Source organism: Piliocolobus tephrosceles, chromosome 1 (genome assembly GCF_002776525.5).
Source record: "Piliocolobus tephrosceles isolate RC106 chromosome 1, ASM277652v3, whole genome shotgun sequence".
Taxonomy (NCBI): domain Eukaryota; kingdom Metazoa; phylum Chordata; class Mammalia; order Primates; family Cercopithecidae; genus Piliocolobus; species Piliocolobus tephrosceles.
In genome coordinates, this window is record NC_045434.1 from 1,241,830 (window position 1) to 1,265,700 (window position 23,871).

A 23,871-nucleotide genomic window follows, 5' to 3' on the forward strand; every position below is an offset into this window, starting at 1 on the left:
AATCAGGACACATAACAGGGTGTGGGATCCAGGATGAGGTCTGTGCTCTGAGCTGGAATCAGGACACACATCAGGGTCTGGGATCCAGGATGAGGTCTCTGCTATGCAATGAAATCAGGACACATAACAGGGTGTGGGATCCAGGATGAAGTCTGTGCTATAAGATGAAATCAGGACACACAACAGGGTCTGGGATCCAGGATGAGGTCTCTGCTATGCAATGGAATCAGGACACACATCAGTGTGTGGGATCCAGGATCTGTGCTCTGAGCTGGAATCAGGACACATAACAGGGTGTGGGATCCAGGATGAGGTCTGTGCTCTGAGCTGGAATCAGGACACATAACAGGGTGTGGGATCCAGGATGAGGTCTGTGCTATGAGGTGAAATCAGGATATGGATTAGGGTTTCTAAGTGGGATTGCACAGACAAAAATAAATCTAAGATGCATTGAGGCTCCCAGACTTTTTATCAATTGGCAAATACTAGATGTGAGGAGAGAAATGCAGAGTTGTCAGAGATGACTTGAATTTCAGAAAATGCTATGGAAAGAGTAAGGTGGCAAGAAGCTGAACAGAATTGATAGTTACTTGTTTTGTTTGAGACAGGGTCTCGCTCTGTTGCCTAGGCTGGAGTGCAGTGGCACAATCATAGCTCAACTCCTTGGCTCAAGCGATCTTCCGCGTTCGGCCTTCTGAGTAGCTGGGACTACAAGTGTATGCTACTCTGCCCAGCTGATTTTTGAATTTTTTGCGGAGATGGGTTCTTGCTATGTTGCTTAGGCTGGTCTCAAACTTCTGGACTCAAGGGATCCTCCTGCCCTGGTCTCCCAAAGTGCTGGGATTACAGGCATGCGTGAGCCACCATGCCCAGCCAGATACTTTTTAAATTTTCCTAAGTGACATGGCATACAAGGAATAGCTGGACATAAAATTCCAGAACTGTGAGTAAGGATGTTTTCCTCCTTTACTAGATCGACTGAAACACTGTCCTACAATACCGAGGATCTGCATTTACTCGCCCAAGAACCAATCACCCCATTTGAGGCCTGCAGCAAACCCTTCTTTTCTGGAAGGCAGAGTCCAAACTCTACTCAGGGCTCCAACTTCCTGGGATGGTGGTGAGAATTAAGCAATACAATGCAGATAACATACCTAGCAAATGCTGAACATATTCTGTACAAAGTCTACTTCCCCATCCCTCCCTCGCTCAGACACACACACATACCCCTGTAACACTGGGTCCCACTATCCTCTTTCTCTGAACATCTGTTTCTCTCCTGAAATTCCAGGATGCTGGGATTCAACCCATTTAAGGAGCAGACAGCAAAGACGATCACAAAAGATCAAACTCACATTCATGGAAACATCTGCAGAACTGTAACGATCAGGGCGTTTCCCTCCTAAGAGAGTCAAAACCTCTCTAGGCTGGGCGCGGTGGCTCACGCCTGTAATTCCAGCACTTTGGGAGGCTGAGGCAGGCGGATCACGAGGTCAGGAGTTCAAGACCAGCCTGACCAACATGGTGATACCCTGTCTCTATTAAAAATACAAAAATTAGCCAGGCGTTGTGGCACACACCTGTAATCCCAGCTACTCAGGAGGCTGAGGCAGGAGAATCACTTGAACCCAGGAGGCGGAGGCTGCAGCGGGCCAAGATGGCACCACTGCACTCCAGCCTGGCGACAGAGCGAGACTCCATCTCAAAACAACAACAACAAACAACAACAACAACAAAAACAAAACAAAACAAAACTCTCCAGGAGCGAACGTGAGAAAATCTGCAAGATCTGCAAGGACTGAGAAAAGAGAACAGGCAGCCCTGCCTTTCATCAGACTAAGGAGACAGAGTAACCCACCGTGCATTCACAGGACACATGCTTTTCCCCACGGTCTTGCCGAAGCTCTGAAACGCCACAACACCCACTTGACAGACGGACTCCTGCTTTCTAACCAAAAGCCTTGCTACACTCATTTATGACTGGGGGAACGCAATGACTAAGGCATCCTTGTCTCCTGACAGCCCATCACCCTCAGTGAACCCCTACTTCTCCTGAGCCCACCTCTAAACAACAACCAGTGCAGATGCGACTCCCGCTTCCCTGACACATTATCCGTTATTAAAACTTCATACTTCCGTGAGGCCTCAACATCACACACAGGCGGTGAGTCCCCCAAGCAACCAGGCACACTGGTGTGATAAGCCTGGTCTCCGCCTCCAGGTCCCCTTCTGGCCTTCCCCTGACTGTGACCCAGTGACATTCCAATGCACCAGTAAAATCCCCTCATACCTTCTGCTTGTGTGCCCCACCCTGACCCCCGACACAGGTACTAGCCCACAGGTTCTCTCTCTTTCTCAACCCTCCACCTGCACTGCGGACCTGGGCCCTTAGCTCTCCTCCAACACGGCCTCTGCACGCATGCGGTGCCGCCCTCTCCAGGACCTTGGAGCAGCATAAATCCTGTAATTTCGTATCATTCTTGGACTGTGAATGTCTAAGGATAATTGCTGCAGCCACTTGGGAGTGATTTTTAAAGATCTCACAAGGGAGACTTACTCCCACACTTATATCACACCTGACATCATCCCCTTCCTCCCCCCCCCCCCCCCCCCCCCCGGGGCCCACCCCCCCCAAAAAACAAAAACTTCTCCCCTTATCAAGCCATGTCCCAGCCTCCTCTGAGTGCCCCCTCGCCCCCCGCTCACTGCATCAAGAAAACAAATCTGGTCATTTCAGCAAATCTGCATTTGTCGAGGCACAAGCTCGTCCCTGATGGTCTGGCTGAATAAGCATGAACAACCCCATGCTCAAGAATAGCTCCAAATACCAATGTTTGGGGTCTTTGTTTTATTTTCTTGACTGTAGCATCCAATGCTGATTTCAAGGAAAAAGATGTCATCTCTTTAGTGACAACTTGGCCATTTTCAGAGGTACTTTCACTGGAGCCCCCGAGAGTGGGTTATGTCAGTCTACCTGCAAATCTCAAAGTGTTTTTGCTTTCAACAAAAGAAAAAAAAACAGATGAACAGGCCTCTGTGACAGCTGGGAGGCCTCTATAGTGAGAAAATGTCATCACGCAAAGCTGTTTCACTGGACAGCTTCTCACTGACCCCTTTCCACAGGCCACAACAAGGGACCAGATTAATGCCTTGCTGTCCATGCACCCTAGAAGTCTGTGACTAACACAGTAAGAACCAGCACTACTATTCGTAGAGCCACAGTCTATTGAGTATCTACTACACCCAGCTTACAACAGAGCTTCTCGCACTGCCAAAAGCATGCAAGTCCCTGGTGCCTGGTTAGCCGCACAAGCTGTGGTTGGGGCCTGTGGGTTCTGACAGCCCCCAGAGGAGGCAGGTGCGGTGGGTCCGGTGATGGGGCTTCACCTATTTGCACACCTGTATTTGTCATCAGTCTACAAGCACATTATGTGGAATGACGCCCTCCTCTGCAGGGGTCGACGTCACAGTGGAACGGCTGCCCACCCGCAAAGCACTGGGCTTTCGGTGACACATCACATTTCCCTGTGCACACTTCACTGTCCAGGTTATACATAATTCACACATCACATCTCCCTGTGCACACTTCACTGTCCAGGTTATACATAATTCACGTTTCCCTGTGCACACTTCACTGTCCAGGTTATACATAATTCACGTTTTCCTTTGCTGTTGTCCATGTACCTTTCCACACTGCAAGATGGCCGTCTCACACCCTCTTCCCCTGCTCTCACATTTCACCCCCTTTCTCCCTGTCACTTAAGGGCCCTGTGAAGCAGTCAGGGTTCTCCAGAGAAAGGGAACAAATAGCATGTGGAGTCGGGGGAGGGAAGGGGGTGGGGGATACAGAGCTGGAGATCAAAAGAGAGATGAGAGAGTGTTTTCTTTTAAGGAACTGATTGGCTTGCAAGTCCAAAAGCTGCAGGGCAGGCTGCAGATCCAGAAAGAGCCGAGGCTGCAGCAAGTCGGAAGGCACGGCGCCGCGGGGGGAATTCCTTCCTCAGGAGACTGCAGTCTTCGCTCTTGGCCTTTGACAGACTGGAGGAAGCCCGCCCACACTATTGAGGGTAACCCGCTGCATTCCAAGTCTACAGATTTAACTATTAATCACATCTAAAAAACAGCCTCACAGAAACAGCCAGACTGGTGTCTGAACAAAAACTGAGTACCACAGCTAGCCAAGTTGGGTCATAAAATAAAACGTCATGCTCGCTCCTTATTTTACTGGAGTGTTGGCAAAGTTGGAAGAAGCCTGCCCCAGGCTCTCCCTGCCCAGATCCTGTGGACCTGCCTCAGGCCCAGACGCAGCCTTCCGTGCCTTCTGGCTCCCCACGGGCCCTGGGCGCCAGCCCCCGCTCCTCCAGGCGATGCACTGCAATTTCTCCCATGTTTAAGATGAGACCATTTTTCTCCACGGGGCTGTGTCCACTCTGTCATCTCCCTTCTCCTCAGAAAGTACCCTAGCCCAGGAACTCCACCGTCTGCTCTGCTCAGGGGCCTCTCTACCAGATTCAATGGGCAGTGTACTTTGTTCATCGGATTCCATCTTGGGGCTGGATTTATCCCCCGGACCTCTTTCTCTCCTTGAAACACAGGTGCTCACTTGGATTCCAGGGCTCCACACCTGCAATTTTCCTTCTCTCTCAAGGCGGCAGCGGCTCTCCCTGCCCCCCTCACTTCCCTCCTCCTACTTCCCCTCCTCTCCCTTCTCCTCCACTAACCCTTGGGCTCCCGGGGTCCAGGGCTGCATTTCACAGGGTCTGCCCTCCCCGGGGCTGCTTCTCAAAACACACTCAACCCTCTTGTCCCAACTCCTGCTACACACTGCGACTCCAGATTGCCACCTCCAGCCACAGCTTTCTGTCCCAGAGGGTCATCCCCACGTGTCTCCTGGGCCTCTGAAACCCAGCAAGTCCCAAATCCACCAACTCAACCCCAAACCCAGCCCCTTCCTGGAAACCTGCTTCCTTGCATCTGCCATCTCTAGAGAGCCCGTTCAGTCACCCAGTTTCAGCCCCAGTCACAGCCGTTCCTCACTCCTCTAACACCGGCAGCATGCCTTCACCACAGAGCCCGGATTGGGCTACTGTTCAGCAGCTGTGCCTCCACCAGCCAACTCTAGGAACCGAGCATCTCCTGCCTGGATCTCTACAGCGATTCCTAACAGGGACTCTGCTGCATCTGTTCTGCACAGTGATCTTGATAAAATCAAGATTCCGTTAGGCCACACTCCTACTTGAAACTCTCTAATGACTATAAAATCCGGTGACCTGGTTCCAGCCTCACCAATCTCTCACTGTTCCTCTGCCCAGCTGAGCAAGCACACGCTGTTTCCTTTGCTGGAATACTGTTCCCACACACCTGTGCTCAGGGGCCCCCCCCCGCTCTCCGCTCCAATGTCACCTCCTGACAGAGGCCCTACCTGAACATCCCCAGCACAGCCTTCCCCACCATGTTCTGTTTCTTTCATGACACCTATCACCAATGGTGTTATATTGCAGAATCGCTGATTTATTATTTGATTCCCCTTCCAGCTCCTTGGATCATTCTTCTACGATCTCCCCATGGATGGAATCATTGGCACAAAACAAACATTTCATAAAAACAGATACGATTGGCAATATCATATTCACACAAACCGAATGCATGCACACACTGGGCATGACGATGGCGCGGTCCTTGAGCAGGATTTACGTGCAGGGTCCTCTTCCCGATGCTTCACCCGTGGCATCTGATACAACCCCACCTCGTCCACTGCGTCCAGAGGCGCCCACCCCCCCCCCCCCCCCGGCTCCTGTGCCCCCACCCAGCTCTACACCATCCCTCTCCTCTCGTTCACCCGCCACCTTGCTTTGCAGCACTCCCCCTTAGGGCCTTTGCTGTCAAGGTGGTTTCCATGTGGGAAACAGGGACTCTGATCAACTCCTTCATCTCAAATACCACCTTCACAGTAAGGCCTGCCCGCCCTCCTATTTAATACCACGACTTTTACCAGCCCCTCCCCAGCACTCCTGACTTCCTGATGCCTCTCCCTTTCCTTTTCTCTCCACTTTCCTTTTTTTCTGTGGCACAGATCAAAGAGAGCAGGTCATGTTACTGATTTTGCTTCCTCCAATAGCCAGTTATGTTCACAGATGTACCTGAGCACCTGGAAGGCTGCCTGGCCCTCATAAACGCACAGGAGGTACTCGGTACAGGTTTGCTGAATGACTGAAGCTTCAATCCCACACAACCATCAAATGAGGTACACAGCATCATCCCTGTTTTCTGGATGAGGAAACTGAGGCACAGAAAGGTTATGTAAGCCTGAGGTCACCTGGTTAGGAATTGATGGGGCAGGATTTAACCCAGGTGCCTGACTCCAGAAATTTGACTCTTAAGCCCCGTTTTGAGCTAAATGCAGAAGCAGCATAAACAACCCATTTTGTGTCTCAAAAGGTGAACAGTGAGAGACACAACTGGGCAGGGACGTGTCAGGTCAGGGGAAGAAACTGAATTGGGTAGTGGAGATTAACTGGATACTGTCTGCCACCAATTTCTGCCTCCTGCATTTTATCTGCTTTAGGGTTGCAAGGGGCAGAGCTATGAACACAGATGCCCACTCAACAGCCAGTTCCTGGGCCAGTCACAGGGTTGGGAGCTGTGGCACCCACAGACTAGGATGTTTGCCAAAGCACCTAAGCCCTACCAGCCTTTGATGACCCCTGGGTTCCTCCCACTTCCTCTCCTCTATGTCACAGTTCCTGGCTGGTGTTCCTGAGAGCAGGCTGTACATGAGTCCTGTAAATGTCAGTCCAGTTAAGTCAAAGGGGATGGCTCCTCCTTGCACCTGCAGGCTCCAGCTAAGATCTGTGTGGCCCTGCCAGGCATCTGGCTGGCTGTCATCTGGGAAACAATCACTGTTCACAAACAAGAGCTTCACTCCTTCGCTTGGTCCATCTCGTGCTAAAGTCAGAATGTGAACACTGACAAACAGCGGCTCCCAGTAACTCTGCTAGTCAGAAGTGATTATTCCAGCTGTTCAGAGGAGGAAGTGGTGGTGCCCAGGGCCACGGGATTAGAAGAGTAACAGAGCTAAAGGATCCTGTGCCTCAGTCCAACCACCTTGTCCCCACTTACTCAACCGGCCATTTTCTTTGGGGAAACTGATTTCCTTCTGCTCGCCCTTGAAAGGAGATCCTAAGGAAATCGGAGCAACGGGCAGTAGCTACCCTCTGGAAGATGGCGAACCTTCTCCGCCTTCGCCTCTGCGTGGGAGAATCCAATTTTGGTGCAGAGCAGATGGAGAAGGGGTCCTGGGAATCAGGCCTGCTCAGGGACCGGGTTCACACTTTCCCTCAACCTCTGGAGCCTGAAAAACGACCACTCCCCGGGGACGACCCATGTCAGAATTGGGCTATATTCAGCATGGTGCAGCGGCCAGCAGCCCTGTCTCGGGTGGGGTCCGGAGGCCCGCATTGCTGCTTGCCCCTCACTGCCACATAACCTTGGGTCAGAGTCCCTCATCCTCTGCCTCCGCCGCTGCGCACAGCGGTAACCGTGTTCACTTCTGCCAGCCCCGTGACCCCCACTCAGGGCCAGGACTCACGGCAGACCCCCTGCGCATTCCCCAGGGTCGTCCCGAGGCTCGGAGTGGCCTCCGGGTGCGCGGCCTTTCCTAACCCGGGGACTCCGCACGTGGGCGCCAGGCCCGGAAGGCGCGGCTGCGAGCGCTACCTTTGGCGTCCCGCAGCGACAGGAGGGGCTGGGCGGCCCGGGCTTCGGCTGGCGGGGGGCTCGCAGGGGGAGTCTGAAATCAGGCGGCCGACGGCGCGCGGGGCCTCCTCCCTCCGCTCCATCCCGCACCCCCAATTCCAGCTTCCAGCCCAGCCGCGCCTCCCGGTCTGCCGTTCCGGGCGTCCACCGGCCGGCGTGTCCTGGGGGCGCCGGAGAAGGAGCACAGCGGAGAAAAGAGCCCCGGGCCGACCTTCCGGACCGGCGGGCCCGCGGGGAGGACCGGGCGCGGCGACGTGGCTGACCTACAAAGCCCCCGGCCCGGCGGCCAGGCCCAGGCGCGCGCGGAGCTGGGCGGGTCGGGGGTGTCGGATGTCACCCCCAGCGCACACCTCGGCCGGGGGGCGGGGGAGCGAACCACTGAGATGCGGAGACCTCCCCGGTCCTAGAGCGGAGCAGGAAGTGTCCCAGGGGAGGGAGCCGGAGGGCTCCGGCCTTTCCTTTCCTCGGCGTCCGGCGGGCTCCGGCAGCGGCCAGGCCTGCGCCGCCCGCCAACAGGGACGAGCCGCGGCGGTGAGTGCACCCCGGCTCCCGCGGCCGGCCCCGCCCCGCCCTCCTCGGCCCGCGCCCGGCCTCCGCGGCGCCGCCTCCCGGCCCAGAGCCCAGCGCTCAGGAAGGTGCGGGCGGGGGAGAAAGCAGCACCATTGTTTTTCAGGCGCCTCCATTTGCCCCCGAGCCGAGCCGTGGTTTTCCGGATGATCGGGAGACGCGGTCTGGACGGGCCGGGAAAGGAGCCGGGCGCCTGCGGAGACGCCGCCTCAGCGAGTACGCCCGGCCGGGCGGGCTGGGAGGATGAGGACGGCTGCCCTGGACTTCCGCCGCCACAGGAGGGCTTTCGGCCGGAGGCCGGGAGGGAGCTCCAGGCTGTGAGGTGAGGAGCCCCGGAGCCGGCGAGACGGGGGACGCGCGTGTGAGGGGACCGAGGGGCGGAGGGCGGGCTGCCCCTTCCCTGGCCCCCAGCGACCTTCTCCTTCCCTTTCTGCCGATCCAGCTCGGTCCCTCCTCCGCGAACGGCGGGGAGCTCGCTCCGCCCCTGCGGGGCCCTCCTCCGCCTCGCTCACGTTAGTTCATTCATCAGGCATCTCCTCCGAGCCTCCGACGCGCCAGGTGCCGCCGTGACAAAGACGGACGCGGCCGTCTGGTTGGAGACGATCCGAGCGGCAGCCCGGGTGGGCGCCGGTGCTCCGGGGGGCGGACCTGAGTAGTCCTGGGCGCTGCAGGTGTGTGATGGGCGCCGCAGGGGGCCGCCGAGCAGGGCGGGCGGGGCCCACCCCGGGCTCCAGATGCCGGAGCCGCCCTGGAAGGGAATCCGGTGGTGGGGAGCCCTGTAAGGCGTCCAGCCCGACGCCTCCACGGCCCCCATACGCGTTTCTGTATGTGGAGTTACTTTGGAAAGCAAAGAGTCAGAGCAGTGGGTGTTTCTGGAACCACTGAGTTGTTTCGTAGCTTTTCTGGCATCACTTGTCTTCCTGTGAAATGGGAGTGAGGCCCGAGTCCCCCTTGTGAGCTGTTGGAGGTTCAGACGCGGCCACGCTGGACAACCTCCTGCAGATGGAGGAGTGGCAGGCACTGCCGGTCCTCAGGATCACAGAGGCCTGATGGCAGAGAAGGGCACTGTGAGTGTCCCCATGTGCCCTTTCACGGGTCGGTGTTCTAGAGTGGGAATCATGAACACCAGCCAGGTGTGCTGGTTGCTGGTCTCTTTTGCCACCCTGTATGTGTGGGCTAGTCGCCTGCACACCAGCGGGGAGGTGTAGGGACCCCTGAGTCCCACCTTGAGGGTGTGGCAGCTGCAGTGTCCAGGGGTTCTTTGAGGGCTGAGCTGTGCGGTTGACGGACCCACTCTTCTGTCCTGGCCGAGGAACGGCTTTGGCGGGTGTGCCGTTGCCTTGAATGTGGTTTGAAGAGGTCAAGGATAGACAAGAGGGTGGAGGCGAGGTTGAACGTCAGGCAAGAGTTGGCAGAAGGCTCACAGGAAACCACTGATACTTCTAAGTGCAGTGTTGTTTGTCCCTGGTAGGCTGCATGTGGCTCTCTCATGTGATGTTCCCTGTCTCGGGGTGGTTTCTCCTGCTTCCCATTGCAGACTCTGTTGGGCAAAGCTGATTCTGGCTGGGTTGTCCAGCCAGCACTGAGCACCATCAGCCCTCTGCCACCAGCAGGATGGATTTTCCATTCCTGGATGTGCTTGAAGGCTCATCCGATGCATGTCTGTCTTTGTCTTTCCAGCTCTATTTTTAAAGGTCTTAAGAACAAGAACAGTGACTTCGGCTCCAGAGCTTCAATATAGTGGCCTGCTTGGCCTGCCCATCTCGGGTCTCTCCAGGAGGACCCAGCCACTTAAGGTACCAGAGAGTCTTGATTACATCTGCATGTGGCGCTGTTGGTTTCCTGGGATGCTCAAAACACCAGTGTCACATTGAAATGCCACCACTTGCTCCCAGATTTCCTGCCTTGTTCACCTAGTCACCCGCTTACGGGAATCCACACGTAATGGTACCGATGGGGGGAGGGTATCTTTCTGTCTGTGTCATCCTGTGTGTAAAGACCAGCCACACCAACACTCCCTCCCTTTCCCAGGGCTTCTCCAAAGGGCTGGTCTCTGAGGGCATTGACAGTTTCCTTGTCACTGTCCCCCAGAAATGACCGCAGGAGACCAGAACACTGAAGCCAGTGATTTCTGTTTGGAAATAGGGTCGTCTTCTGCTGCTGACCCCCATCAAATCCCATCATGCCCACAGCCCTGTGCCCCCGAGTCTTGGCTCCGAAGGAAAGTGAGGAGCCCAGGAAAATGAGGAGCCCACCTGGAGAGAACCCTAGCCCCCAGGGGGAGCTTCCCAGTCCTGAGTCCTCTCGGCGCCTCTTCCGCCGTTTCCGCTACCAGGAGGCGGCAGGCCCCCGGGAGGCCCTGCAACGCCTCTGGGACCTGTGCCGGGGCTGGCTGCGGCCTGAGAGGCACACCAAGGAGCAGATTCTGGAGCTGCTGGTGCTGGAGCAGTTCCTGGCCATCCTACCCCGGGAGATCCAGAGCTGGGTGCGGGCGCAGGAGCCTGAGAGCGGAGAGCAGGCTGTGGCCGCGGTGGAGGCACTGGAACGGGAGCCTGGGAGACCCTGGCAGTGGGTGAGTAGAAGGGGTGGGGCTGGGACGGGTAGAGATCTGATGCTTAGACACTTTGGCTGGGCCATGCATGTACTGGCCGGGGAATGAGGAATTCCATTGAGAGCCGTGTACTTTGGTTAGGCCCAGACTAGAGTTTCCTAGGAAAGCCAGTTTTACTCCCTGAAGGCTCTAATTTGGGCATGATGGTGTCGTGCCCCTTTATGGCCCAGTCCAAGGCCTAAGTGGAGCCTTTGGTGGGCAGCTGTGGAGTGGATGGTCACCAGGCCCAGGGAGAGATGAGACTTCTTCACCTAGCCCTGAAAAGCTTTCCCTGGGATTGCAGCTCAAGCACTGTGAAGACCCTGTGGTGATTGACGATGGGGACAGCCCTCTGGACCAGGAGCAGGAGCAGCTGCCAGTAGAGCCCCACAGCGACCTTGCAAAGAGCCAGGATGCCCAGCCCATAGCCCTGGCACAGTGCCTGGGGCTCCCAAGCAGAGCACCAAGCCAGCTCAGCGGGGATCCAGGTATGCAGCCTGGGGAGTAGCAGGGGTGATCTGGGGGAGCGCACACGGCACACTGTGCACTGGGGTGGTTTTTAAGCTGATGGCTTTTACATCAGCAGTTTTCTCCTGTCCCCTGAGGAGCTGTGAGCTGTTACCAGGGTCTGAGTCCCTTCCTAGAGCAGTTAAACGAGAATCTCATCAGGATGTTTGTTCTCTTCATGGTTCTAGATCCTCTTGGAGCTAACTCTTCTGTAAGTGGGTGTCATTGAGGTGGTGCCCTCTCATCTCTTTGAGGGTGCATCTTTGCAGGATTTGTCAGTTCGGTGACAGCTAGGGACTGCTAGTGTACAACTAGGGCCTGCTGCATGAATGGAGCATGGCCATCTCTTGTCTCTTGAAACCTCTGTTTCCTTGGCTAAACAATTCCTATTTACAGGAGCATTGTGAAATATAAAAATATTCTGGAGAAGACAGGATGGTATCTAGTGTGTGGGACCAGAACATCAGCTAGACATGGTTTGAGTATGTGTATGAAGTACATGGTTGCTACAGAAAAGTAGTTTTGTTGTCAGATTATAAACTTACATTTGAATCTTCTGGGTATGATATGAGGCATGCTTCTATACTCCGAAAGCCTCAGTTTCTTCCTCTGTCCAACAGAGATAGTAATTACCTTTTTGGGGGTTTTTGGACGGTTAAATGAGATACAACCTATAAAAGGCTGAGCACAAGGCCTGAGATGCCCAAAAGTTTTTTTTTTTTTTTTTTTTTTTCTTTTTGAGATGGAGTCTCACTCTGTCACCAAGGCTGGAGTGCAGTGACGCGATCTCGGCTCACTGCAACCACCACCTTCCAGGTTCAAGCGATTCTCTCGCCTTAGCCTCCCAATTAGCTGGGTTATAGGCGCTTGCCACCATTCCCGGCTGATTTTTGTATTTTTAGTAGAGACGGGGTTTCGCCATGTTGGCCAGGCTGGTCTCGAACTCCTGACCTCAGGTGATCCGCCTGCCTCGGCCTCCCAAAGTGCTGGGATTACAGGCATGAGCCACCGCACCCGCCCACCCAAAACTTTTATAAGTACATATCATGGGAAACCAGTACTCTTGGGTTGAAGGAAGTCTGGCACGTGGGTTCCTCTGGGTGGACTTTCCACAGTGCTCTGTAGGTACAGTGGAAAGAGAGTGTCAAGGGGGCCAGGGGGGCTTTCTTATGACTCTGCGTGGACTTGCCACAGTGCTGTATAAGTACAATGGAAAGAAAGTGTCTGGGGGGCCAGGGGGGCTTTCTTATTATTTGCAGAAGTTGTGTTGGCCTTATGATAAGCTTTTCAGTAATAAAACCAAAATGCCTATTAAATTTCTCTGTGTGGAAAAACTATAGTGACTTCTGTATAAATCATACAAACTCTTCAGCCTTTTCTTGCTTGTAAGTCAAGATTGGTGTGTTGTTTGCTGCCATAACAAAGTACCAGAGTGGGTGGCTTATGTAACAGAAATGTATTCTCTCACAGTTCAGGAGGCTGGTGTGTTGTTTGCTGCCATAACAAAGTACCACAGAGTGGATGGCTTATGTAACAAAAATGTATTCACTCACAGTTCAGGAAGCTGGAAGTCTGAAGTCAATGTATCAGCAGCCTTGGGTTCTTCTGAAGCCTCTCTCCTTGGTTTTAGACGTGCCTAATGTTAACACTAAGAGAAGTTTGCAGATAGGGATTTAGAAAGAGCTAGGGGCTGAGCGCAGTGGCTCACACCTGTAATCCCAACACTTTGGGAGGCTGAGGTGGGCGGATCACCTGAGGTCAGGAGTTTGAGACCAGCCTGGCCAAGATGGTGAAACCCCATCTCTACTAAAAATACAAAATTAGCTGTGTGTGGTGGTGGGTGCCTGTAATTCCAGCTTTTCGGGAGGCTGAGGCAGGGGAATCGCTGGAACCTAGGAGGCGGGGATTGCAGTAAGCTGAGATCACGCCATTGCATTCCAGCCTGGGTAAAAACAGTGAAACTCATCTCAAAACAAAAACAAAACAAAACAAAAAAGAAGGAGCTGGGAGGGGAAGTCTCATGCCACTGGCTCTCCTTGGGACCCATAAAAACCTATGAATATCTGGCCCTGAAAGCTGACAACAAGCTTTGTGCCAGGACTCTTGATGACGGGCAGTTTTCTTTCAGGGAGAGGAAGAGGAAGATGTTTACACTAAGAGAAGTTTGCAGCGCGAGTGTAACAGACACCTCTCTCTGGGTCTCTTACATGGTCTTTCCTTTGTGTGTGTCTGTGTCTTTGTCTCCTCTTCTTGTAAGTACACCAGTCCTATTGGATTAGGGCCCACCCGTATGACCTGATTTTATCTTAATGACCTCTTTAAAGACCTTGTCTCCAAATACAGTCGCCTTTTGGTGTACCTAAGGGTTAGGGCTTCAACATAGGAATTTGAGAGGGCCATAACTTAGCCCGTAACAACAGGCATAAGGGAAGCAGCCAGTCACCCACATAATGCACGTGCAAGTAGCTTGGGTTATTCAGGAAGTGGGGGGCTGTGAGAGGCCTTGTAGTGGGGTCTGGGAAGGCACGCAGGAGGAGGGGAAGAGTTGCAGGAACTACAGCAGCCTGTGCAGTTGCTTCTTGATAAAGTTCTGAGATAAGCCAGCAACCACAGATGGGGTTTAGGAAAACTGGGCCAGCTCTCCCATTTCCATGAGCAGTAATCAGTATGCAAAGTAGGTGTGACAAGAGTTAGCAATCAGGAAAACCTTAACTATTAGGACAATTTATCATTGGAATGCACTACCGGTCAGAGCTGTATAGTTCCTCATCTTGAAGATCTTCCCCACAACCTAGGTTCTGTGTAGGGTCTGCAGCTCTCCAAAGTGATTCTCGAAAGGGTCCATGTATTCATTTATCGGGGCCAAAGGTAGGGTGGGCTACATATTCATATGTATATCTGGGATAGCCACATATCCCAGAAGGTGGCAGGTATGAGGAAGCAGAACTAAAATACCACCTGCTAGCCAGGCACAGTGGCTCACACCTATAGTTCCAGCTACTCAGGGGGCTGAAGCAGAAGGATCGCTTGAGGCCAGGAGTTTGAGACCAGCCTGGGCAACATAGTGAGATCCCACCTCTAAAAAATAAAACACCCCCTCCGGGAGATGTTGGTCAAAGAGTACAAAGTTCCCATTAGACAAGATGAATAAATTCTGGAGATCTGTGGTACAGCATGGTGATGTTGATTAAAAATAATGCATCTTGGCCGGGCGCGGTGGCTCAGCCTGTAATCCCAGCACTTTGGGAGGCCAAGACGGGCGGATCACGAGGTCAGGAGATGGAGACCATCCTGGCTAACACGGTGAAACCCCGTCTCTACTAAAAAATACAAAAAACTAGCCGGGCGAGGTGGCGGCGCCTGTAGTCCCAGCTACTCGGGAGGCTGAGGCAGGAGAATGGCGTGAACCCGGGAGGCGGAGCTTGCAGTGAGCCGAGATCGTGCCACTGCACTCCAGCCTGGGCGACAGAGCAAGACTCCGTCTCAAAACAAAAAGAAAAACAAAAATAATGCATCTTATACTTGCAAATTGCTAAGAAAGTAAATAAGAAATGTTCTCATCACAAAAATGTATGAGGTGTAGATTTGTTAATTAGCTTAATCATTTCACAATGTATAGTTATCACATTGTACAGTTTTTTTTTATTATTATTATACTTTAAGTTCTAGGGTACGTGTGCATAACGTGCAGGTTTGTTACACATGTATACTTGTGCCATGTTGGTGTGCTGCACCCATCAACTCGTCAGCACCCATCAATTCGTCATTTATATCAGGTATAACTCCCAGTGCAATCCCTCCCCCCTCCCCCCTCCCCATGATAGGCCCCATTGTGTGATGTTCCCCTTCCCGAGTCCAAGTGATCTCATTGTTCAGTTCCCACCTTTGAGTGAGAACATGCGGTGTTTGGTTTTCTGTTCTTGCGAGAGTTTGCTAAGAATGATGGTTTCCAGCTGCATCCATGTCCCTACAAAGGATGCAAACTCATCCTTTTTTATGGCTGCATAGTATTCCATGGTGTATATGTGCCACATTTTCTTAATCCAGTCTGTCACAGATGGATATTTGGGTTGATTCCAAGTCTTTGCTATTGTGAATAGTGCCGCAATAAACATACGTGTGCATGTGTCTTTATAGCAGCATGATTTATAATCCTTTGGGTATATCCCCAGTAGTGGGATGGCTGGGTCATATGGTACATCTAGCTCTAGATCCTTGAGGAATTGCCATACTGTTTTCCATAATGGTTGAACTAGTTTACAATCCCACCAACAGTGTAAAAGTGTTCCTATTTCTCCACATCCTCTCCAGCACCTGTTGTTTCCTGACTTTTTAATGATTGCCATTCTAACTGGTGTGAGATGGTATCTCATTGTGGTTTTGATTTGCATTTCTCTGATGGCGAGTGATGATGAGCATTTTTTCATGTGTCTGTTGGCTGTATGTACAGTTTCCATACACAAAATACATACAATTTTTGTCAATTATACCTTAATAAAACTGGGAGGTAAAAGTAAGTTAAATAAAGATGAAGATAGAAACTTAAAATAGAACATACACACTCAAAAATGCCACCTCCTCAAATCTACACCCATCTAGCCTGAGCTTCCCTTCAGCCACAGTGAAGAGGCTGCGTTCCACTGAGGCCCCTAGAACGGCACTACCGTCTGTGTGGGCTCCTGACCCCATCCTTAGTTCCACATAGGCACTCCTGCAGCTGCTGTTTCCTGCAGGCTTTGTGTCCCAAGTCTGAAAGGCCAGGGGCACTGACCTCTGGGGTTTGCTGTGATAATGACTTAACATATGACCTGGGGTTAACCAATAGACTATAGCACAGCTCTCCAAGTCTTCATCTGAGAAAGGAGTACCTTTTTTTTTTTTTTTTTTCCAGTTGGAATCATTTTTAATATTTAAATACAAAAAGTGAGCACTGACTTCTGTTTTTTTAAACACACACACAGGTCTAACAACCAAACTGTGCAGGGGAAATGAACTCCTGATCTGTCTTCCACAGTCCCCATTCTGTGGCTGAAGCTGCAGCCAGCCTCCCTCCTCTCATACATAGGGATTCATAGTGGCTGCTTTACACTACAGGTGTAATGCATTTTGTCTTTCACATTGCGTGCATGTCCCTCCCCAACAGCTCCATTCTTTAAAAAAAATAAAAATAAAAAAGGCAGTCGTTAATGGTCAGGGGCACATCCCTCCCACTGGCATCGATTCCTACCCACAAGGGGAAAGTGACATCTTCTAGTTAGGAGCAATTTGGTGAAAGGAGTAAGGTGGCCAGAGCAGGAATAACCGTCTGCATGGCTGCACTCTGGTATCAGAGTGAAGACAGAAGTAAGGATAGTGTGGAGGGCACAGTTGCAAGTTGAGTCTTTCCATGAGACAATGTGAGGAGAATTCTCCCCACCAGGTTTAGATAGATAAATGTGCCAAAGTTTAAAAAAAAAAAATCCAAATAATCAGCAGTTCAAACACTTGAATTTCAAACTTATCCCACCGAGACAGCTCAAACAGCAGTAACAATCTAGATCTTTCCAGGAAGTGAGGGTAGAGCCCCTGGCATTCCTCCTGAGAGCCCTGTGTTAGGCCCTAGAAGTATCTGCCGCTGCTGCAGTTGCTGCTGTTGCTCCATTTGCAACTTCTCAGTCTCAAAGACAACGGGAAGAACCAGGATCATAAAGGAAGTGGTCCCAATCCACAAGGCTGCCCGGGAAAACCTGTACATTTTTTTGAGCCACAAAGAGGGAAAGATCAAAAGTGGCTCCGGCCGCGGACCGGACCCTCTCCGGAAACATCTCCGTCAGGCCCCATAGTCTCTCCGACAGGGTCTCATCTAGCTCCTCATCGTCGTCCTCCTCCAGCTCCTCCTCAGGCTTCTCCGCGTCGCCTTTGGGGAGCAATTCGTCCGGGGACTGGGGTTCCCCGGCACCGGCAGCAGCAACGGCGGCAGCCATGACTCAGGAGTACCTTTTGAAACACAGAGCTCGTTTTTACATGGCTGCCCTGTTGGCAGGGAATGTAGCTCATGGCAGAAGCCTGAACAAGGGGCAGTTTCCAATTTCAGGAGACAAGAGTGGCAGAGTCCCTGGTAGCCCAAAATAAGGCTGGTGAGATGGTCCCAAAGCCACACTTGACATTTTGTATGAGGGTCTTTAGGGCACTGTGTCAAATGCTCTTTCAGGAGTACCTACGGTGGTAACAGTTTTTCTTCTTTGTTTAATTTCTGTTTTCAAATTGGCAAAAAATTGTATGTATTTACGGTGAACAGTGTGAGGTTTTGATATCTATACACACTGTGAAATGATTAAATCAAGCTAATTAGCTGGGCATGGTAGCACACCTGTAGTCCCAGCTACTCAGGAGGCTGAGGTGGGAAGATCCCTTGAGCTCAGGAGTTCTGTTCCAGCCTGGGCAACATAGTGAGACCAGTCTCTTAAAAAAAAGTCAAGCTAATTAATATAATGCATTACCTCATACACCTCTCCTTTTTCTGCGTGTGGTGAAAATACTTCAGATCTACCCTCTTCGTAATTTGTAAGTACCCAGTACATTGCTACTGCCTATAGTCACCATGTTATGCAATAGGACTCCTGAGCTTACTCCTCTCGTGTCACTGACATTTTGTACCCTTTGACCAGTGTCTCCCCAGTCCCCCCATTCCCTAGCCTCTGGTAACCAGCCTTCTACTCTCTGCTTCTATGAGTTCTACTTTTTTAGAGTCCACATTTAAGTGAGAACATGGAGTATTTCTCTTCTCGTGTCTGGCTTATTGCTCGTAGCACGTCCTTCAAGTTCATCCATGTCATCACAAATGACAGGATTTTCCTTCTTTTTTATGGAATTCCATAGTCATTCTGATTGCCAACAGCCCTTACTTTTTTTTTCATTTGAGACAGAGCCATGTTCTGTCGCCCAGGCTGGAAGGCAGTGGTGTAGCTGTGGCTCACTGCAGCCTTGATCTCTCAGGCTCAAGCAATCCTTCTGTTTCAGCTTTCCAGTTTTTTTATTTTTAGTAGAGATGAGGTCTTACTGTGTTGCCCAGACTGGTCTTGAACTCCTGAGCTTAAGCAGTCCTCCCACTTTGGCTTCCCAAAGAGCTAGGATTAGAGGCATGAGTCACCACATCCAGACCCTAACAGTTCTTATAGATTCCTCAACTCTACGGCTTTTTCTTTTTCTTCTTTTTTTTTTTTTCTTCTCTTTTTCTTTTTAAGAGACAAATACTGTCTATGTTGTCCATACTGGTCTGGAACTCCTGGGCTCAAGTGATTCTCTCACCTTAGTCCCCAAAATAGGAATAGCTGAGATTACAGGCTTGTACCACCACACACGGCTGAACTCCATGGAGTTTTAACCTTTATTTTCACATAGTTTGGATAACAATGCTGAGGTCCGGGGACCTGCCTGCCCGAGGTGAAAGAGTTCATTTAATTGACTGTGGCATCATGAACCCAGGCACTTTCTGTTACAGCCCCCCTTGTTATGTCTGGAAACAAAGTCGCAGCAATCTTTGTGGTTTACAGAGTGCTTTCCATGTGTAGCATTTCGTAATCCTCATTTTACAGGTAAGAACAGAGACTGGGGTTTTATGAAAAGCACCGTCAAACAGCTCCTTGTTGATGCCTCTCTTGTGATTTTCTTTGCCACCAGAATGGAAGTGAAGAGCCGTGGGAAGCTCAGAAGGTATCAGCACCAGGCCTGGCCCTGGTCCCCTTTGGGACACCATTTTCTGATCTCTTTCAGTTCTGCAAGATGCTTTCCTTCTTCAGGAGGAGAATGTCCGGGACACACAGCAGGTGACCACCCTCCAGCTGCCCCCGGTGAGTGGCTTCTACGGGAGTCCTTGAAAACCCCGTGTGTGCCTCTGTAGGCTACAGGGCAGCTTTCCTAGGGCCCCAGCCAGCTTTCTGACTGCCACACAGGATGTTCTGTCCAGGCCCAGAAAAGCGAACAGGCAGAGCGTGAGCTTAAGAGACGCCCCATTTCTCCTCCTGCCCTGTGGTCCCAGCCGCTCACTGGGTTGACTGTCATCAGGCCACCTTCAGGAAGCTCTGTGCAGACGATAGCAGGAAACACAGGCCCATGAGTCCCCACTGATGGGCCTCTCAGTGTGTCTAAGTTCCCCTCTTGTGAAAAAGGAGATCTCTCTGCTCTTTATTTTACAGAGAATTTTTCAATTTAATAATCATCGCAGCAATGGTTGTATTTTAGAAAGGTTAGGAAGTGGAGGGAAGAAAGCACAGATAATTTCAGTCCTGTCACAGATCTACATGGTGAGTCATTCCAGAATTTCCTCGAATGTACTCGTTCGTGTTTTTGTATAAGACTTGCTTACTCGGGCGCTCTGAGGAGTCAGAGTCAGGCTGGGGGCTGGTCCAGCAGGTGATCTTACTCACCTCTCTAGCCCAGTTGCTGCCTTTGGCCATGTTTTCTGGCCATATCTCCTTCACTTTCCCTCCTGATCCTTTCCACTGGCTGGCATGAGACTTAGTTATGACAGCATCATCCCCTCCCATGGGAACAGGAGGTGTGGCTCCTGTTTTTGTTTAGTTGCTCCTTATCCAACAGAAAACTGAAAAACAGTAGACACACTATTATCATATCTCAGCAGAATGTCAGAAACTGAGCAGTTTGCTTTCTGCACAGTTCATTTGCCATGACTTTATTTATTTCTATTTTTAGAGACAGGGTCTTGCCTTGTCACTCAGGCTTCAATGCTGTGGCACAATTGCAGCTCACCGCAGCCTCAAACTCCTGAGCTCAAGCCAACCTCCCACCTTGGTCTCCTGAGCATCTGGGACTACAGGTGCATGCCACTACACCCAGCTAAGTTTTGTATTTTCTTGTAAAGACAGGGTCTCACTGTGTTGCCCAGGCTGGTCTCGAACTCCTGACCTCAAGTGATCCTCCTGCCTCAGCCTCCCAAAGTGTTGGGATTACCGGCATGAGCCACTGTGCGCGGCCGACAGGACTTTAAACTTGGAGAAGGGAGGGCTAGGTATGGGAAGGCATTAGCCAGGTTACCCAGTTAGGAGGCATCTCCATAACTTGCTCTTGCCCCACCAAAGCTGTGACACACGCCCGTTTACCCTGATGCTCAACACATACATGTCAACATTTGCTACGTACTGTGACTATTCCCAAACATGAAGGAGGTAAAACCAATACTTCTTATTAAAAGTTGCGTCTTTAAGCAGTATAACGCACAAGGGGATGCGGTTCCTTCGGTACCCATTGAGGTTTGGTCTTCCTCTTTCAATTCCTGCAGTCCCTGGTAAATGCCACAGCGAGCACAGTACAGAGACTTCGATAAGTCAGTGTTGTTTTGTTACTCTGATAGTTTGTTCCCAGTGCACTAAAAGTCGCCATCATGAAGATCTTGTTTATAAGTGTTTTTTAATTTCTATTTTTAATTGTGGTAATATACACATAGCATAAAATTTTCCATCTTAACTGTTTTTAAGTATGCAGTTCAGTGGTGTTAAGTACATTTACATTATTGTACACCCAATCTGTAGAACTTTTTCATCTTCCCAAACCGAAATTCCCTATATGTTAAATAATAACTCCCCATTTACCCTTTCCCTTAGCCCCTGGCAACCTCCATTCTACTTTCAGTCCCCACTCATTTGACTATAAATGCCTGATATAAGTGGAATTATGCACTATTTGCCTTTTCGTGACTGGTTTATTTCACTCAGCATACTGTCCTCAAGGTTCATGTATGTCTTAGTATGTGTCGGAATTCCCTTCCGTTTTTTTTTTTTTTTCTGAGACAGAGTCTTGCTCTGTCACCCAGGCTGGAGTGCAAGTGGCTCGATCTCGGCTCACTGCAATTTCTGCATCCCGGGTTCAAGCAATTCTCCTTCCTCAGCTTCCCGAGTAGCTGGGATTACAGGTACCCACCACCACGCTTGGCTAATTTTTGTATTCTTAGTAGAGACAGGGTTTCACCATGTTAGTCAGGCTGGTCTCGAACTCTTGACCTCGTGATCCACCCACCTTGGCCTCCCAAAGTGCTGGGATTACAGGTGTGAGCCACCATGTCCGACCATGAATCCCCTTCCTTTTTAAGGTTGAATAATACTCCCATGTGTGTATATATCACATTGTTGATCCATTCATCTGTCGATGGACATTTGCATTGCTTCCACATTTTGGCTGTTGTGAATAATGCTGCCTCGAACATGGTACACATGAAGTTTTGTTTTTCTTTTTAAATTAACCTTCTTATTTTAACGTAATTATAGATTCACATGCCACTGTAAGAAATAACACAGAGAGATCCTGTGAACTTTTTAAACGCTCAATGGTAAAATATAGAGTAAAAATCTATATTCTATAAATATAGTACAATGTCACAGCCAAGGTATTAACATTGATACGTTCAAGATACAGAACAGGTGCTTCACCATATCTCCTGTTACCTAATGTCCACACTCATTTCTTTCCTACCCTCACCCTCTCTTCAACCTCTGGCAACCACTGATCTGTTTTTCAGCTCTATAATGTCATTTCATTTCAAGAACGTTATATAAATGGATTAGTATAGTACGTAACCTTTGGGGATTGGCTGTTTTCATTCAACACAATTCTGTGGCGCTTTATTCAGGTTGTTGCGTGTGTTACTATCCATTGCTTTTCATTGCTGAGTAGTATTCCATGGCATGGAGGTCCAGCAGTTTGTTTAACCATTCACTGGTTGAGGAACATCCAGGTTGTTTTGGGATCATTATTGTATAAAGCTGCTATAAATATTTGTGTGCAGGTTTTTATGTGCACATCAGTCTTCATTTCTCTGGGATAAATGCCTGGGTATGCAATCGTTGGTAAGTATGTGTTTAGATTTGTAAGAAACTACTCTTATCTGATATTAATATAGCTTCTCTTCTTTCTTTTGATTATTAATTGCATAATATATTTATTCCATCCTTTTACAGTCAACCTGCTTACATTATTATATTTGAAGTGAGTTACTTTTAAATAGTATATGTTTGTTGTTTTGTTTTATTTTGTTTGAGGCGGAGTCTCACTCTGTCATCCAGACTGGAGTGCAGTGGCGCAATCTCAGCTCACTGCCACCCCCACCTCCTGGGTTCAAGCAATTCTCTTGCCTCAGCCTCCCAAGTAACTGAGACTACTACCACCAGGCCCGGCTAATTTTTGTATTTTTAATAGAGACGGGGTTTCACCATGTTGGCCAGGCTGGTCTTGAACTTCTGACCTCAGGTGATCCACCTGCTTCGTCCTCCCAAAGTGTTGGTATTACAGGTGTGAGCCACTGCACCCGGCCTAGACAGTATACATTTGGATAATGTTTTCTAATCTGCTCTGCCATTTACTGTGTTTTAATTGATGTGTGTAGATCATTTGTATTTAATGTCATCACTGACATGTTAGGGCTTAAGACTTTCTATTTTTCTGGCTCTGTTTTTGTTTCTCTGTTTCCTTTTTCCTATTTTTCTGTGGGTTGCTTGAACATGTAGAATTCCATTTCGATTTACCTAGTGTGGTGTTGAGTGTATGTATATTTTTGTATAGCCTTTTTAGTGGTTATTCTAAGTATTACATTATATATACATAACTTATCTACTGAGTGTCATTTTATCAGTTTGAGTGAAGTGTAGAAACTTACTTCCTTTGTTCGGGTGCCATGGCTCACGCCTATAATCCCAGCACTTTGAGAGGCCAAGGTGGGAGGATTGCTTGAGCCCAGGATTTTGAGGCCAGCCCGGGCAACATAGCGAGACCTTGTCTCTACAAATAATAATTCTAAAAAAATTAGCTGGGAATGGTGGTGTGCTCCTATAGTGCCAGCTTCTTGGGAAGCTGAGGCAGAAGGATTGCTCGAGCCCAGGAGGTTGAGGCTGCACAGTGAGCTGTGATTGTATCACTGCACTCCAACCCGGGTGACAGAGTGAGACCCCATCAGAAAAAAAAAAAAGAAAAAAAAAAGAAAGAAATACAATATGCCTCCTTTTACATACCCTCACCCTTCTTCCCCTATTATAATGCAGTTGTGTTAAATATTTCCTCTACGTACATTTAGAACCACATCATAGAGTGTTGTAATTTGTTCTTCAACTGTCAAACATTATTCAGAAAACTCAAAAGGAAAAAGAAAACCTATATGTTACTCATATTTTGGCTTACTGTTTTCTTTCTTCTTATGTTTCAAGGTTCCTTCTTTTTGTTTAGAGTATTTCTTTAGCCATTCTCTTAAGATAGATCTGCTGGTAATGGACTTACTTATTTTTTCCTCATCTTAGTAGGTCTTCATTTCCCCATCATTCCTGAAGGATGTTTTCACCAAATGAAAGATTCACAGTTGACAGTTTTCTTTTAGCACTTGAAAAATACTGTGTTGGCCGGGCGCGGTGGCTCAAGCCTGTAATCCCAGCACTTTGAGAGGCCGAGACGGGCGGATCACGAGGTCAGGAGAT

At 50.1% G+C, this 23,871-nt stretch overlaps 2 protein-coding genes across 7 annotated transcripts in view; one reads left to right on the top strand and one right to left on the bottom strand.

Moving 5' to 3' along the window:
• The first annotated feature begins 8,140 nt into the window (after positions 1-8,140).
• ZNF496 (zinc finger protein 496) overlaps positions 8,141-23,871 on the top strand; it is a 34,901-nt gene continuing 19,170 nt past the window's right edge. Inside the window, exons 1-7 of one of the 6 annotated variants that reach the window (XM_026455128.2) lie at positions 8,150-8,286; positions 8,429-8,644; positions 8,852-8,993; positions 10,003-10,118; positions 10,414-10,894; positions 11,217-11,400; positions 19,172-19,248. In XM_026455128.2, coding sequence (XP_026310913.1) covers positions 10,505-10,894; positions 11,217-11,400; positions 19,172-19,248 — 651 coding nt within the window. In that variant the 5' untranslated portion in view covers positions 8,150-8,286; positions 8,429-8,644; positions 8,852-8,993; positions 10,003-10,118; positions 10,414-10,504. Of the gene's footprint in view, positions 8,287-8,428; positions 8,645-8,851; positions 8,994-9,018; positions 9,390-10,002; positions 10,119-10,413; positions 10,895-11,216; positions 11,401-19,171; positions 19,249-23,871 lie in introns of those variants that run through there. The other 5 variants (XM_023216252.3, XM_026455129.2, XM_026455126.2 and 2 more) reach the window with 5 other exon arrangements.
• On the bottom strand, positions 16,289-17,382 carry LOC111545279 (mitochondrial import receptor subunit TOM22 homolog). The gene is given in 2 exon segments (XM_026455131.1): positions 16,289-17,156; positions 17,158-17,382. Coding segments are annotated over 2 exon segments (429 nt in total). The 3' UTR covers positions 16,289-16,952.